General features: G+C 39.5%; 1 protein-coding gene across 3 annotated transcripts in view; it reads left to right on the top strand.

Annotated features, from left to right (window-relative positions):
- The window catches only part of LOC311602469 (uncharacterized protein), a 50,074-nt gene that overhangs the window by 19,486 nt on the left and 13,208 nt on the right, over positions 1-17,380 (top strand). Inside the window, exon 1 of one of the 3 annotated variants that reach the window (XM_084790597.1) lies at positions 14,985-15,048. The exons of the other annotated variants lie outside the window; for them this stretch is intronic. Within the exon in view, the coding sequence (XP_084646723.1) occupies positions 15,026-15,048 (23 nt within the window). The 5' untranslated portion in view covers positions 14,985-15,025. Of the gene's footprint in view, positions 1-14,984; positions 15,049-17,380 lie in introns of those variants that run through there. 3 annotated transcript variants of the gene reach the window in all.

The following is a 17,380-nucleotide window of genomic DNA, read 5'->3' on the forward strand; positions in this document are numbered from 1 at the left end:
CTGAATGAGAATTAAGCATCATCCCTATGGTCCTCATTATTTGGCTTCTTTAGGTCTGTGGATTGTAGTGTTGTTATCCTGTATTAAAAGGCTAATATCTATATATAAGTGAGTATATACCATGTACATCTTTCTGGGTCACTCAGGATGATTATATCTAGTTCTATGCATTTGCCTGCAAATTTCAAAATTTCCTCATTTAAAAAAGCTGAGTAGTATTCCATTGTGTAAATGTACCACAATTTTCTTCATGAATTATTTGCTTGAGAGACATCTCGGTTGTTTCCTGATTCTGGCTCTTACAAATAAACCTGCTATGAACGTAGTTGAATAAATGTCCTTGTAAGATGGAGCACCTTTTGGTTATATTCCCAGGAGTGGTATAGTTGGGTCTTGAGGTGTCATTATTTTGAGTTTTCTGAGAAAGTGCCAGATTAATTTCCAATGTGATTGTACAAGTTTGCACTCCTCATTCTTGACAGCATGTACTGTTACTTGAGTTTTTGATCTTAGTCATTATGACAGATGTAAGAAGGAATGTTAGATTTTAAAAACTAATCTTTTATCCAATTACTTTTCTAAAGGTCTTTGTCATCTGTAGAAGTTATCTGGTAAAATTTTCATGATCACATATGTATATTACCTTTTCCTCTGTGAATAGCAATACAGTGACTTCTTCCTTTACACTAGAACTCCAAGTAGTATATTGCAGAGATATGGAGAGAGTGAGCAACCTTGTCTTGCCCTTGATTTTAGTGGAATTGCTTTGAGTTTTTCTCCAGTTAATTTGATGTTAGGTATCAGATTGTTGCATATACTTTTTATTATGTTTATTTATGGGCCTTGTATCTATGATCTCTCAAAGTCTTTTATCTTGAAAGATATTTGTATTTTGTTAAATGCTTTTTTCTGCATGTAATGAGATGATAATGTGACTTTTTTCCAGCTTGTTTATATGGTGGATTATATCGGTGGGTTTTAGTGTGTTGAACCATTCCTGCCTCCCTAGGATGAAGCATGCTTTATCGTGGTGGATGACATATCTGATGTCTTCTTGGATTCAGTTTCAAGTATTTTATTGAGTATATTTGCATCAATGTTCATGAATCAAAATTGTTTGAAATTCTCTTTCATTTTGAGTCTTTGTGTGGTTTGTGTATCAGGGGGTCTTAGTTCTCAGGTTTGTGTAGTAATTGTCACTTAGACTCCATTGGAGAGGGGTGACAGAGCATTATGATGAAAACCAACTCATACCCAATGTCTGGGATTCATTAGCATTTTTCTTGGCTTCAGAAAGCTTAGGTAGTCTTGGCTCTGTCATCAGCAGCACAAGATGGATATCTCATTGCTCACTCCATGTGCATTCAGAACCTGCTGCTTCCCTTTGTGTTCATACCCTGTTTTGTTCACTCCACTGTACTGCGAGAGTATCGTGAGATCAAATTTGGCTATACCTTTTCTAATAGCATCTCCTGAGATTTCTTCAGGGCTTCTGATTCTACCTCATGATGCCAAGGCTTAGCTTATATCCAAGCCTTTTTTAATTCTTTCCCTTCCACTGCAAATGGATCCACTGCAAAAATGGCCACTTGTGGCCTCTCACAGAGTGAAACCCCAGATGCTCTATACAGTGAGCTCAAAAGAATGAGAGCCACCAGAGCCTTTCCCACACTCTCATTTCTTGTACTCATCACATTTCCCGTGGACCAGCTGTCCTTTTTGACCTTTCTTTGAGTCATGTATGATCTTTATAAACCTCAAAGGCCACCCTGAGTGATACACCTTTTCCATAAAAGCTATTCCTTCCAGAACACTTCTGCAAAATGAAGACAAACCATTCAAACAAATGAGCTAATGGGGCCATTCTCACTTATAGTGCCTCACTTGTCCTTTCCATGGCCACTCTCCTGGATTACCTCTGAATATATTTAATAAGTAATGAGTACTGGCTTTCCCTAGTGAGCTCCAAAGTATCTCACTTCTCTGGGAAATTCCCACACTTGCAGGCATATCTTCTGTCATACTGCTACAATCCTGGAATTTTCTGGTCAGTTTCACAAGAATAGGCTCTTACTTGCCCTCCCCAGAATCCTAGTTCCAGATATTCATGGGTGTGATGACTATTTTGAAATGACAATCTTATTGCCTCTTAGAACAATCTCCATACGTCTTGGCCTAGATCCTGTCATACATCTCTTGTCCATATTTTCCATGGAGGGTGTTTCCAGAAATAATCATGATGTTAACATCTCCATAATCCCACGTCTAGCTCTAGAGTCCCAATATTGCACTGGTTTTCCTGGTGATGGTCAGCACCATTCTTTTCATCTCTATACCCTGTATCCTAACTCTGGATGATTAGTTCCATCACTATATTTCTTTTTTTTCATTACATTCTTTTTTAAAACTTATTTATTCATTAATTCATTAATATTACATCCCAATTGTTATCCCATCGCTTCTATCCTAGGCCCAATTCAATATCTAGCTATGCTCATCTACCTCCTTTACTGTTTTCCCTGAATACTCCCCCTCAATGTAAGACCACCTATGCTAACACCACATCCCAAGTCCTACCTGTAGATACTCATATTACACTTGATTTTTGCCTGATGATGCACCAAAGAACCTCATCCACTAACACCATATCCAAGCGAGCCATAGAAGCTCCTGAACTGACTTTCCCTACTGTGTTCTTCCAATACCAACTTCATCAGATCCATGTCCTCATTCCCAGGCCTCATTCCCAGTTGTGCAACATAGTCACTGGGTTTTGTTCATATTCTTCTTAGAACCTGGACAGAACAGAAAATGGCCTTCCAAAATTACCCACATCCTCACATGCTCGGTGTCTGAAACTCTTGCACTGGGTTTTCATAGCTAGTATTCCCAGTATCATGTCCACTTCTGCCAAATCTCTACTGTAAGGTTTACCAAAATTTTATATTTATTTATCAGGTGTAATGTCCAGACTCTATCCTGACAGCATAACTCCTGTACCTGTGGTATTAGTTTTGACATTTCTACATCAGGGCTGCCTTTACCTGGTGAATTCTCCAAGACTCATCCTTATTTCTAACCCTCAAACTTCTAGGCCTATGTAATTCCATGAAGCTCATGTACCTACATTCCCCATTCAGTTTTACAGAATCCATGAATGACTGTACTGTTTATGCTCATGGATTATTTATCAAACTCTTGCTTTCTTGATGACTACTCCCAGAATTTTACCTACAGATATATCCTATATTATACTCCCCATGTTGAGTCACAAAGATCCTACACATGCCTTCCACTGTACTCCTGTAGACAATCCTATTCAGGCTGTCTCTACACATCAAGGCCTGCCTAATCCCATAGTATCAGAGTGTATACATTCTTTATTGAGCTCCACACCACCTTAACTGTCATCACAGTCTGTATTCTATAATGCTAAGATTCTGTCATGCAGGTTCTGGACTGTGATGTTTTTGTTTTTTCTTTTAAAAAATTCACGATATATTTTCTGAGTACTCTTTCTCCTTCCACATCTGCTTCCAGGTATTCCCCCATCTCCCAAGCCATCCATTCAACTCCATACCTTAATTATTTTTCTCTTTTTAAAGCAAACAGAAAATAAAAGGAAAATGGAATATATACAAAACAAAACATATAAACCACAAGAAATACATACACACCCAGAAATATATATACACACACAGAGATAAGAAGAGAGACAAGGAGACAGAGAGAGACAGAGACAGGGAGAGAGACAGAGACAGAGAGAGGTAAATCTACAAAAACACAAAAGCAGAAACATAATATTAAAACAAAAGATACATGCACTAAGCAAAATGAAGCAAAATTAATTGACAAGACCATTGTTGAGTCGGTCACCCACTGCTGGGCATGGGGCCTACATTTCAGAGTTCTTTTTATAACAGCTTAGACTCCATTGAACAAAGCAACTCTTTCTTTTTCAGCAGCAGTCTCAACCTTCTCTCATGCAGAGAATCCACAGTTCATTGGCTACATCTGAGAAAGGGGTCTTGGTTCTCTGCATGTATTCTTCTTGACTGGAGCCTCAGTTTATGCAATACCTCCCATGCCTCAATCCACAGGACCCTCCCAAACCTTCCGTCCCCCCGCTCTTACCTTCAACTCTCAGCACACTGCCCAGAGTCCAGCTTCAAGTCTCAATAACTGTCCCTATCCACTGCTGGGTCAAGACATTCATGAGGACATCCATGTTGGGCTAAAGTCCACCTATAAGTGAGTAAATTCCATGGATGTCTTTTTGGGTCTGGGTAATCTCACTTAGGATGATCATTTCTAGTTCCTTCCATTTGCCTGCAAATTTCAAGATTACCTTGTTTTTAATAGCTGAGTAGTATTCTATTGTGTAGGTGTACCATAGTTTCTTTATCCATTCTTCAGTCGAGGAACATCTAGGTTGTTTCTAGACTCGGGATATTATGAATAAAGCTGCTAAGAACATAGTTGAGTCCTTGCTGTATGGTGGAGCATCTTTCAGGTAGATGCCTAGGAGTGATTTAGCTGGGTCTTGAGGTAGAACTATTGCTACATTTTCTGAGAAAGCACCAGATTGCTCTCCAAAGTGATTGTACAAGTTTGCACTCTCATCAGCAGTGGAGGAGTGTTTCCTTTTTCTACATCCTTGCCTTCATCTGTTGTCACTTGAGTTATTGATCTTTGCCATTCAGATAGGTATAAGACAGAATGTCAAACTCATTTTGATTTGCATTTCCCTGATGCCTAAGGATGTTTAGCATTTCTCTAAGTGTTTTTCCATCATTCTATATTGCTCTGTTCAGAATTCTCTGTTTAGTTCTGTACCCCATTTTTAAATTGGATTATTTAGTTTGGCCGTGTTTAATTTCTTGAGGTCTTTATATATTTTACGTATTACCCCTTTGTTGGATGTAGGGTGGGTAAAGAGATTTTCCCAATTTGTAGGCTGTTGCTTTGTTCTGTTGACAGTGTCTTTTATCTTACAGAAGCTTTTCAGTTTCATGAGGTCCAATTTATTAATTGTTGATCTTAAAGCCTGATCTGTTGGTGTTCTGTTCAGGAAAATGTCTCCTGTGCCAATGAGTTCTAGGCTCTTTACTACTTTTTCTTCTAACAGATTTAGTGTGTTTGGTTTTATGTTGAGGTCTTCGAGCCATTTGAATGTGAATTTTGTACACAATTTTTAACAAATTGACATCCAGTTAGACCAGCCCCATTTTTGTAGGTATTGTCTTTTATCCATTTTTATGGTTTTGACTTCTTTGTCCAATATCAAATGGCCATAGATGTGTGGATTTATTTCTGGGTCTTCAAATTGATTTGATTGTTCAACTGGCCTGTTTCTATGCCAGTACCATGCCAGTTTTATTACTATTGCTCTATAGTACAACTTGAGATCAGGAATGAAGATTCTAATGGAAGATTTTTTATTGTACAGGATTGTTTGTTATCCCGAGTTTTTGTGTTTTCCATATGAAATTGAGAATTGATCTTTCCAGTTCCATAAAATATTGTGTAGGTATTTTCATAGGGGTTGCATTGAATCTATAGATTGTTTTTGGTAGGATGGCCATTTTTACTATTTTGATTCTCCCAATCCATGAGCATGGGAGGTCTTTCCATTTTCTGATATCTTATTCAATTTTCTTCTGCAAAGACTTCAAGTTTTTTTTCATATAAGTCTTTCACTTGCTTGGTTACATTTATACCAAGATACTTTATATTATTTGTGGCTATAGTAAAGGATATGTTTTCCCTAATATCTGACTTTTTTGGAGTTTTTTTTTTGTATCCTGCCACTTTGCTGAAATTGTTTATCAGCTGTAGGAGTTCCTTGGTAGAATTTTGGGGGTCAATGATGTATACTCTCATATCATCTGATAATAGAGAAACTTTAACTTCTTCCTTTCTTATTTGTATCCTCTTGGTCTTCTTTAGCTGTCTTATTGCTCTATCTAGGACATCAAGTACTATATTGAAGAGAAACAGACAGAGTGGACAGCCTTGTTGTGTTCCTGATTTCAGTGGGGTAGCTTTATGTTTCTCTCCATTTAGTTTGATGTTGGCTCTAGGCTTGCTGTATATTGCCTTTACTATGTTTAGATGTGTGCCTTGTATCCCCAATATCTCTAAGACTTTTTAACATGAAAGGGTATTGGATTTTGTCAAATGCTTTTTCAGCATCTAAAGAGATGATCATGTGCTTTTTCCCTTCAGTTTGCTTATACAGTTGATTACATTGATTGGTTTCCATAAATTTAACCACACCTGCATGCCTGGGATGAAGCCTACTTAGTCATGATGGATAAGATTTTTTTTAATTGAAAAATAAAATCATTCATATATTCATATTCATATTCATATTCATAGATCTGAGTAAGGGTTTAAAGTTTACTGCCTGTATTGTCCTTGGCTGGTGGCTTAGTTTGAGCAGGACCCCTGGGCCCAAATCTGCCTATCATAATGTTCTTCTTGTAGGTTTCTAGGACCCTCTGGATCCTTCTACTTTGCTATTCTCCCATGCTTCTCTCATCTAGAGTTCAAATAGGATGTCCTCCCCTCTGTCCCAGTTTCCTGGTAAGTGAAGGCTTTCGTGGGACATGCCCCTTGGGCTAGTATGGAGATATAAGTGAGTATATACCATTTGAGTCTTTCTGCTTCTGGGTTAACTCACTCATTACGATCATTTCTAGCTCAATCCATTTGTCCCCAAATTTCAGGAATTCCTTGTTTTTAATAGCTGAGTAGTATTCCATAGTGTAAATGTACCACAGTTTCTTTATCTATTCTTCTACTGAGGGACACTTAGGCTGTTTCCATGTTCTGGCTATTATGAAAACGGCTGCTATGAACATGGTTGAGCAGATTTTCTTGTAGTGTGCTGGAGCATCTTCTGGGTATATTCCAAGGAGTGGAATAGCTGGGTCTTGAGGAAGTCCTATTCCCAGGTGGTAAACTTTAGACCCCTATCCAGATCTAGCCAATGGACAGAACATTCTCCACAGTTGAGTGGAGAGTGGGGTAGGACTTTCACACGAACTCTGGTGCCTCATATTTGACCATGTCCCCTGGAGGGGGAGACCTGGTGGCATTCAGAGGAAGGATAGCAGGCTACCAAGAAGAGATTTGACACCCTATGAGCATATACAGGGGGAGGTAATCCCCCTCAGGAACAATCATAGGGGAGGGGAATAAGGGGAAAATGGGAAGGAGGGAAGAATGGGAGGATACAGGGGATGGGATAACCATTGAGATGTACCAAAAATAAATTAATAAAAAAAATTTTTTTTAAAAAAGGCCATTTCCTGTAGGCTGTGATGTCAGCACAGGGTTGGGTACAGGAGAAGGTGGACTTTGACCTTAATTAGCACACTCCCCATAACCTCTTCTGCCCAGGGATATTCCCATAGTGCAAGACTTTGCTATTGTGACACATTTTATCTGGTTTTCTCTGTCATGTGCCATGAGAACTCATTCCTCCCCAGGCCTTGCATTTGCTTATACTTACCTGTCAAGGCAAGCCAGTTTTCCTCCTGCAAAAGCACTAGGCTGTTACATCTAACCCCAGGCTCCCAGGCCTACTCATGGTCATGCAGTTATATATCTGCATTGCCTGGTGAGTGTCCCCAAACCACTTACACCTGTAAAATCTTCACAGTTAGGGGCCCAGACAATGGTGCAGAATGAGATATCACTTTTTCTTATGACACCACTCTGTACTTGCCAAATCTGGATAGGCAGACTACGCATTGGGTTTGCCTATCATGCACCAAGTATGCCTGGTGATTTTGATATAAACTCACCTGCTTTTGACATTCACACCCTCCTCAAAGTAACTTTGATATGTAGTTTCTGCACCCACATTTCCTACTGATTTCTTCCTGAATCTAGCAGTCCCGTGGGTTCTCTAGCCACCCAGTCCAATCTGTATATAATTTTATTGCTCACCTGTTCAACTGCTGAGCTTCTCTTAATCTTTACTTCCAGTGTTATCACAACACCTCAAGGTCTTACCTAAACTTGAGGATGCTGAACTGGCCTTCCTTATTCAATTCCCATGAAGCCAATACCACCTGGATAATGTCCATACTCTAGGATTTAACATTCTCACTCACACACTTCATTGAAACGATTGCCTGATAATGCTTATCAGAAAATTTCCCCAAGCATGTGACCAACTCCTTTAGTAATGTGATGAAGTAATATAACCAAAAACAACTTTGGAATAAAGGTTTTGTTTCACCTTATATTGTTGGGTTCCAGGCCTGAATTTTAAGGCAGGAACTTAACATTGAGCCCACAGAGGGAATTTGGTCACTTGCTTTCTATCCATGGGTCACTAAGCTTGCTTTATAAAATATAACTCAGTATAACCTGTACATGTGTGATACCAGTCTAGTGAGTTTGGCTCTCACACATTAAGCACTAATCAAGAACAGCATCCACAATCTTGCCAACAGGCCAATCCATTAGAAGCATTTTCTCAATTAAAGTTACCTGTTTCCAGGCGATTCTAGCTAGTTTCCAGTTTGGAAATTACTAATCAACACAATTAACTTTGAACTTTAAACTTAACTTTAAATAAATTCATCAGTATGACTCCATAATGCTTCTTGATTTTTCCCTTTGTTTTAACTTATCTTGGAATTACTTTAATATAGATAATTTTGAAAGCTTTCAAATTTTAGAAAGTTTAAACACTTGAAATTTTCTGTCTCTTTGAAATGATTAAAGTCTCTTCAGAAGTCCATAGTTTCTTATCTCTTGGATCCTGTAAAACAAAAACAAAAAAACAAAACAAAAGAACAACAACAACAAAATTAACACAGTTTAAATACTGTCTTAGTTTAATAGAAAGAATAAGGGCAGCATCATGAACAAATAAAACTACAGCAGGGTAAACAACTCATGTCCAGTGAAGGGGATTTACAAAAATCATGGCTTCTGAGAGCTTAGGTAGTCCTGGCTGTGTCATCATCAGCAGAATATATACATATGTATGTCTCACTGTACACTCCAGGTTCACTCTGAACTTGCTGCTGCCCTTTATGGTCATATGTTGTTTTGTTTTTTTCCACTTTACTGAGAGAGAATAGTGTCTAATAGAATATTCTCAGATTTCCTCAAGACTTCTTATTGTATTTTATGGTGTCAAATATTAGTGTATGTGCTTGACTTCTTTATTCTTTCCCTCCCACTGCATGTAAGGCTATACTTTCAAACATGTTTTTTAAATTTTTCTTTTCTTTTCTTTTCTTATTAATTTATTCATATTACATCTCAGTTGTTAGCTCGTCCGTTGTATCCTCCCATTCTTCCCTTCCTCCCACGTCCCCCCTACTCCCCTCCCCTATGTCTGTGTCTGAGGGGGACCTCCTCCCCCTGTATGTGCTTATAGGGTATCAAGTCTCTCCTTGGTGACCTATGATCCTTCCTCTGAGCGCCACCAGGCATCTGCATCCAAGGGACATGTTCAAATATGGGGCACCAGAGTTTGTGTGAAAGTCAGATTTCCTTCTCCACTCAACAGTGGAGAATGTCCTGTCCATCGGCTAGTCCAGGTAGGGGTTCGAGGTTTACTGCCTATATTTTCCTTGGCTGTTGCCATAGTTTGCGGAGGACCCCAGGGCCCAGACTCGCCTGTAGTTTTCCAGGACCCCCTGGATCCTTCTATTTCCTCTTTTTCCCAGGCTTCTCACACCTAAAATCTCAATAGGACATCCTCCCCTCTTACCCACTTTCCTGGTAGGTACAATTTTTCATGGGGATGTACACCTTGGACTAGTGTCTTGATATAAGTGAGTATATACCATTTAGCTCTTTTTGCTTCTGAGTGAACTCACTCATTATGACAATTTCTAGTTCAATCCATTTGTCCACAAATTTTGGAAATTCCTTGTTTTTAATAGCTGAGTAGTATTCCATAGTGTAGATGTACCACAGTTTCTTTATCTATTCTTCTACTGAGAGACATGTAGGTTGTTTCCAAGTTCTGGCTATTATGAATAAGGCAGCTATGAACATGGTTGAGCATATGTCCCTGTTGTGTGGTAGTGCATCTTCTGGGTATATTCCAAGGAGAGGAATAGCTGGGTCTTGAGGAAGCCCTATTCCCATTTTTCTGAGATAGCGCCAGATAGATTTCCAAAGTGGTTGTACTAGTTTGTATTCCCACCAGCAATGAAGTAGTGTTCCTCTTTCTCCACACCCTCGCCAGCATGTGGTATCAGTTGAGTTATTGATCTTAGCCATTCTGATGGGTGTAAGATGGAATCTCAGTGTCGTTTTGATTTGCATTTCTCTGATGACTAAGGAGGTCGAGCATTTCTTTAAGTGTTTTTCAGCCATTTGATATTACTCTGTTGAGAATTCTCTGTCAACCATGGTTTCTTATGGCCTCTTACAGAATAAAACCCATGATGCTCTGTATGGTGAGCTCCAAAGGATCACATCCTCCAGAGGCTTTTCCACACTGCAGTTTTTGCACTTGTCATATTGCTTCTGGACCAGAAGTCCTTCTTGACCCTTCTTACAGTCATGTAGGTTTTTTTATAAACCTCAAAGCCCTCCCTGAGGCATATGCCTCTTCCATAAAAGCTATACCTTCTTGAACACTTCAACAAAATGATAACAAAGCATTAAAACAAATGAGCTAACAGACAGTTCTCAGACTACCTCACCTGTCCTTTCCATGTCCACTCTCTTGCATTATGTCTGGATATATTTAATAAGTAATGAGTACTGGCTTTCCCTAGTGAGCTCCAAAGAATCTCACTTATCAGGGACATTCCCACACTCCCAGGCATATTTTCTGTCATACAGTTACTGTACTGGAATTTTCTGCTCAGTTTCACAAGAACAAGTTCTTATTTGCCATCCCAAGAACCCTATTTCTGGAGAATGATGACTTTGTTGTGAAATTACAATATCATTTCCTGTTAGAACCATCTCCATACTTCTAGGCCTAGATCCTATTGTGCATCTCTTGCATATATTTTTCCATAGAGAGCGTTTCCAGAAACAATCATGCTTGTAAGACCTCCACAGTCTCAGGTTCATCTCTAGAAGTCCAAATATGGCTCTGGTTTTCCTGTTGATGGTCAGCACCATTTTTCTTTTAAAAATATATTTTGTTAATTTATTCATATTACATCTCAATTGTTATCCCATCCCTTGTATCCTCCAGTTCCTCTCTCCCTCCTATTTTCCCCTTACTCTCCTCCCCTATGACTGTGACTGAGGGGGACCTCTTCCCCCTGTATATGCTCATAGGGTATCAAGTCTCTTCTTGGTAACCTGCTTTCCTTCCTCTGAGTGCCACCAGGTCTCCCCCTCCAGGGGACATGGCCAAATATGGGGCACCAGAGTTCTTGTGAAAGTCAATCTCCACTCTCCACTCAACTGTGGAGAATGTCCTGTCCATTGGCTAGATCTGGGTAGGGGTTTAAAGTTTACCACCTGTATTGTCCTTGGCTGGTGCCATAGTTTGCGCAGGACCCCTGGGCCCAGATCCGCCCATCATTATGTTCTTCTTATAGGTTTCTAGGACCCTCTGGATCCTTCTATTTCCCCATTCTTTCATGCTTCTTTCACCTAGAGTCCCAATAGGAAGTCCTCCCCTCTGTTTCTGGTAAGTGAAGACTTTCATGGGACATGCCCCTTAGGCTAGTGTCCAGATATAAGTGAGTGTATACCATATGACTCTTTCTGCTTCTGGGTTAACTCACTCATTATGATCATTTCTAGTTCAATCCATTTGTCCACAAATTTCAGGAGTTCCTTGTTTTTAATAGCTGAATAGTATTTCATAGTGTAAATGTACCACAGTTTTTTTTATCCATTCTTCTACTGAAGGACACTTAGGCTGTTTCCATGTTCTGGCTATTATGAATAAGGCCTCTATGAACATGGTTGAGCATATGTCTTTGTTCTGTGCTGGAGCATCTTCTGGGTATATTACAAAGAGTGGAATAGCGGGGTCCTGAGGAAGCCCTATTCCCAGTTTTCTAATATAGTGCCAGCTAGATTTCCAAAGTGGTTGTACTAGTTTGCATTCCCATCAGCAATGAAGGAGTGTTCCTCTCTCTCCACCTCCTCACCAGCACGTGGTGTCACTTGAATTTTTGATCTTAGCCATTCTGATGGGTGTAAGATGGAATCTCAGAGCTGTTTTGATTTGCTTTTCCCTGATGACTAAGGACATTGAGTATTTCTTTAAGTGTTTCTCAGCCATTCGATATTCCTCTGTTGGGAATTTTCTGTTTAGCTCTGAGCCCCATTTCTCAATTGGGTTATTTGATTTGGTGGTGTTTAGTTTCTTGAGTTCTTTATATATTTTGGATATTATCACTTTGTAAGGTGTAGGGTTGGTGATGATCTTTTCCCATTCTGTGGGCTGTTGCTTTGTTTTATTGACAGTGTCTTCAACCTTACCGAAGCTTCTCAGCCTCATGGGTCCCAATTATGGATTTTTGACTCTAAGGCTTGGGCTGTTGGTGTTCTGTTCAGGAAGTTGTCTCTTGTGCCTATGTGTTCCAGCCTCTTCCCTACCCTCCCTCTCTGCCCACCCTCTCCCCTATTCTTAAGAAAAGAAGCCCTTTCTTCCCTTCCCACCCAGATCATCAATCATCATCAGGACTGAGTGTGCTCCCCCCCAGTGGCCTGGCAAGGCATTCTGCCAGTGGAAGTGATTAAAAAATCTGGTAACATGTCTAAAATAGTCCCTGCTTTCCTTATTAGAGGATCCAAATGAAGCTGGAGCTGCCCATTGGATATATATGTGTGTGGGGCTCTTGTCAGCTCCAGGTTCTTTTCTTCTTCTCTCTACTTTTCCACAACATTCCTATGCATCACAAATTGTTTAGCTGTGAGCTTAAGCTTCTGTTACAAACTGCTGCTGCGTGAAGCCTCTCAGAGGACAATTGTGCTAGAGGTTCCTGCTGGAAGTACAACATAATATTATCAGAGTGAGATGTTGAGTCTCTCCCATGATATGTGACCCTGTTTGGGCCAAGCATTTTTTGACCATTTTCTCTACTTTTTCTCTAACTGCTCTTTTTTTATCTCTGAACATTTTGAAGGCAGGTTAAATATTGGGACAAATGTTTTGTGTGTGGGTTGGTGCTCTCCTCCTTCTACTAGGTGTCTTGTCTAGTGAAAGCATGTGCTCTTCAGTCCCTATGGATCCTGCTACTAGGAGTCTCTGCTGGAGTCCCTCTGAAGTGGAAGTTTCCGGTTTCTTTAAAAACTCAGTTGTGTCATGTGTTGTTTTCTGGACTCTGTCTTCCATTAGGGCATGTGATACTTTGCTGAAAGCAGACACCTGAAATGGGGCATGATATTTAGAAAGACTATAAATAGCACCCCACAAACAGTGAGCCAACACTTTTGAATTTCTATGTTTTGCAATGCTTCCCTGCTCTTCATTGGTCTTTGCCTGTCTTCACTGCTCTGCTCTGCTCTTCACTTTGTAGAGAGAAATGGGTAAGAGAAACTATCTTGGTATTCTAGGTGATTCAGGTTGCTTCCTTTGTTTTATGCCAATTTCGCAGAGCTTTGATGTTTCTCCTGGGTCATGCCACTGATACAGATTCATGCTGCTATTTGGTATTTGCTATTAGACTGGGCTGCTGGTATCCTGACAATGCAAAGTGGAATTGGCCCAAGGAACTACTACTAAGCAGGTCCATAATCCCCTTTTTCTATTAATCTTCTTCCTTATATCATGTTGATGTGTTAGAAGGGAGGTAGAAGTGTTTAAGAACCCTAAATAAAGTAGGTTTAGAAGAATCCAAGCTTATAGGTAGTGCCTAGCCATGGATTAGGCATAGTGGACAAGTTCTTCTCTAATATACTAGAAGAATTGATGGGTTGACAATGTTGTTTAAGGAGGTTGGCAAAATAGCAGCTATTGATGCTTGGTTTTCTCTGCTCTGCTCCCTAAGGGGGTTTTATGGTTTTGTTTTGTAGTCTTCATATATTCCATTTTGAAAAAGAATGGAAGAAAATCTGAAAACTCAGAAGTTTCACTGGATTCCTTCATGTTAGAAAGGAGTACAGAGCAGGCTATATAGAGAGAGTTCGCAGATAGATTTGAAGTCCTTTGAAAGCAAAACAAGACAGTGGGAGGAGAATGACAGGGTTCATGATTGGTATCTGAAAGTAGGAGTATACGGCAGGATAAAAGAGGGATACAAACTAGACTGGAAGGCAGACCGTTGCCTTGCCCTTCTGTAGGCACTTTCAGTTCCAGGAGCCCAGAGTCCCTCTGTGAGACAAGGGGCCAGGAAGTGCAGGAGTCCATACAGAGACAACAGTCTTCAGCCAAGTGCACCACAAGAGGATTTGCCTGGGGTTACACAGGTAGCTTCAGCTTTTGTGCAATATATGCCTACTAACAATGGTGGTCATGTTTATAATGAGTTGACACAGCAACCAATAGAAATTTTAGATATAAAGTATTATATTTTCTTTTTAATGTATATTTTATTTATTATAATCTATTCACATTACATCCCAATTGTTATCCTGCCTCTTCTTATTCCCACCCTCCCTTCCTCTTCTGCCTATTTCCTTCCCCTAGACCTCTACTGGGGTGCCTTCCTACCCTGTCTGTCAACAGCCTATTAGGCCTGCATCCCCTTCCTCTGTGTACCCAGTAGGTCATCTTGCTAAGGGGCAGTGACCAAATCGTGGGCACCAGAGTGCATGTCAAAAGTTAAGCAGCATTTCCCCCTTTGTACCCGATGTGGAGAATAGGCATTCCATTGGTTACGTCTGATCAGGAGGTCTTGGTTCTCTGCATGCATTGTCCTTGGCTGGTGCATCAGTTTGTGCAGGCCTCTTTTTTCAGATCTGCAGGCTTTGATGGTCTCCCTGCAAAGCTCCTGCTCCCTCCTGGACTTTCTATCCCTCACACTCTTTCCTACAACCCTCAGGGCTTGGCCTAGAATCCGGCTTAGGGTCCCAGTATATGTCACATTCACCATTGGCTGGAGTCTCTCAGAAGAAATCTATGCAGAAGAAATCCACTTATATGTGAGTATATACAAAGCATGTATTTCTGAGTCTGTATTAACTCACTCAGGATGATCATTTCTAGTTCCCTATGTATGCCTGCAAATTTCAATATTTCTTTGTTTTTGTTTTTTTTTATCTTTTAAAAATTTATTTATTTTTAATTAATTTATTCGTATTACATCTCAGTTGTTAGCCCATCCCATGTATCCTCCCATTCCTCCCTTCCTCCCACTTCCCCCCTACTCCCCTCCCCTCCCCTAAGTCTGTGTCTGAGGAGGACCTCTTCTTTGTTTTTAATAGCTGAATAGTATTCAGTAGTGTAAATGTACCACAGTTTCTTTATCTATTCTTTGGTTGAGGGACATCTAGGTTGTTTCTAGACTTTGGCAATTACAAATGAAGCTGCTATGAACATAACTGAGCAAATATCCTTTTTGTATGTTGGAGCGTTATTTGGGTATATGCCCAGGAGTGGTATTGCTGGGTCTTGAGGTAGCACAGTTCCCACTTTTCTGAGGAAGTGACAGATTGATTTCAAAAGTGCTTGTACAAGATCGCACTCCCACCCTCACCAGTACATGGTGACACTTGAATTTTTGATATTAGCCATTCTGAAGGATGTAAGATGGAATCTCAGAGTAATTTTGATTTGCATTTCCTGATGACTAGAGACCTTGAGCATTTCTAATCCTTTGTTGAGAATTCTCTGTTTAGCTTTGTATCCCATTTTAAAAACTGGATTATTTGGTTTAGGGGTGTTTAATTTCTTGAGATCTTTATGTATTTTAGATATTAGCCCTGTGTTGGATATAGGGTTATTGAAGATGTTTTCCCAGTCTGTAGGCTGTCTCTTCGTTCTGTTGTCAGTATGCTTTACCTTACAGAAGCTTTTCAGTTTCATGAGGTCCCATTTATTAATTGTTTGTCTTAGAGCTTGACCTATTGTTTTATTTTATTTTATTTATTTTTTATTAATTTATTCATATTACATCTCAGTTGTTAGCCCATCCCTTGTTTTCTCCCATTCCTCCCTCCCTCCTACTTCCCCCCTACTCCCCTCCCCTATGTCTGTGACTGAGGGGGACCTCCCCCCCAATATATGCTCTTAGGGTATCATATCGAGTCACTTCTTGGTAACTTGCTATCCTTCCTCTGAATGCCACCATGCCTCCCCATCCAGGGGACATGGGCAGAGATGGGGCACCAGAGTTTGTGTGACCTATTGTTTTATGTTCAGGAAGTTGTCTCCAGTGCCAATGAGTTCTAGGCTCTTCTGCATTTTTCTTCTAACATATTGTATCTGGTTTTATGTTGATGTCTTTAAGCCACTTGGTCTTCAGTTTTGTGCAGAATGACAAATATAAATCAATTTGCAGTTTTCTACTTGGAGACATACAGTTGGACCAGCACTATTTGTTGAAGATACTGTTTTTTTCCTCATTGAATAGATTTGGACTGTTTGTCAAAATTCAAGTGTCTGTACGTGTGTGAGTTTATTTCTGAATCTTTAATTCAATTCCATTGATCAATTGACCTATTTCTATGCCAGTAACATGCTGTTTTCATTACTGTTGCTCCATATTACAACTTGAGATCAGGGATGGATATTCCTCCCAAAGATCTTTTATTGTATAGGATTGTCTTAACTATTCTGAGTTTTTTGTTTTTCCATATGAAATTGAAAATTGATGTTTCAAGGTCTGTAAAAGATTGTGTAGGTATTTTGATAGGGATTGCATTAAATCTGTAGATTGCTTTTGGTAAGATGGCCATTTTTACACTGTTGATGCTTCCGATCCATAAGTAGGGGGGCTACTGACTTTTTTGAGTTGATTTTGTATTCAGTCACGTTACTGAAGGTGTTTTTCAGATGAAGGAGTTCCTTGGTAGCATATTTGGTGTCACTTATGTATACTATCATATCATCTGCAAATAATGATACTTTGACTTCTTCCTTTCCTATTTGTATCCCCTTGATCTCCTTCAGTTGTCTCATTGCTCTAGTTAGGATTTTAAGTGCTGTATTGAAGAGATAAGGAGAGAGTGGACAGCTTTGTTGTGTCCCTGACTTCAGTGGAATTGATTTAGGTTTCTCTCCATTTAGTCTGATATTGGCTATAGGTTTGCTCTATATTGCATTTACTATGTTTGGGTAATATGCTTTGTTTCCCTGATCTAAGACTTTTTATTTCTTTATTTTATATATACATTTATATCATTAAAATATATAAAATACATATATATAATATATAAAATACATACAGCAAGAAGAACCACAAGACAACCAGGAATTATTATTTTTTTAAATTTAATTTGTTTTTATTAATTTATTCTTGTTACATCTCAATGG

The sequence above is a fragment of the Acomys minous genome (genome assembly GCF_964271855.1).
Source record: "Acomys minous genome assembly, chromosome: 7".
Lineage (NCBI taxonomy): Eukaryota > Metazoa > Chordata > Mammalia > Rodentia > Muridae > Acomys > Acomys minous.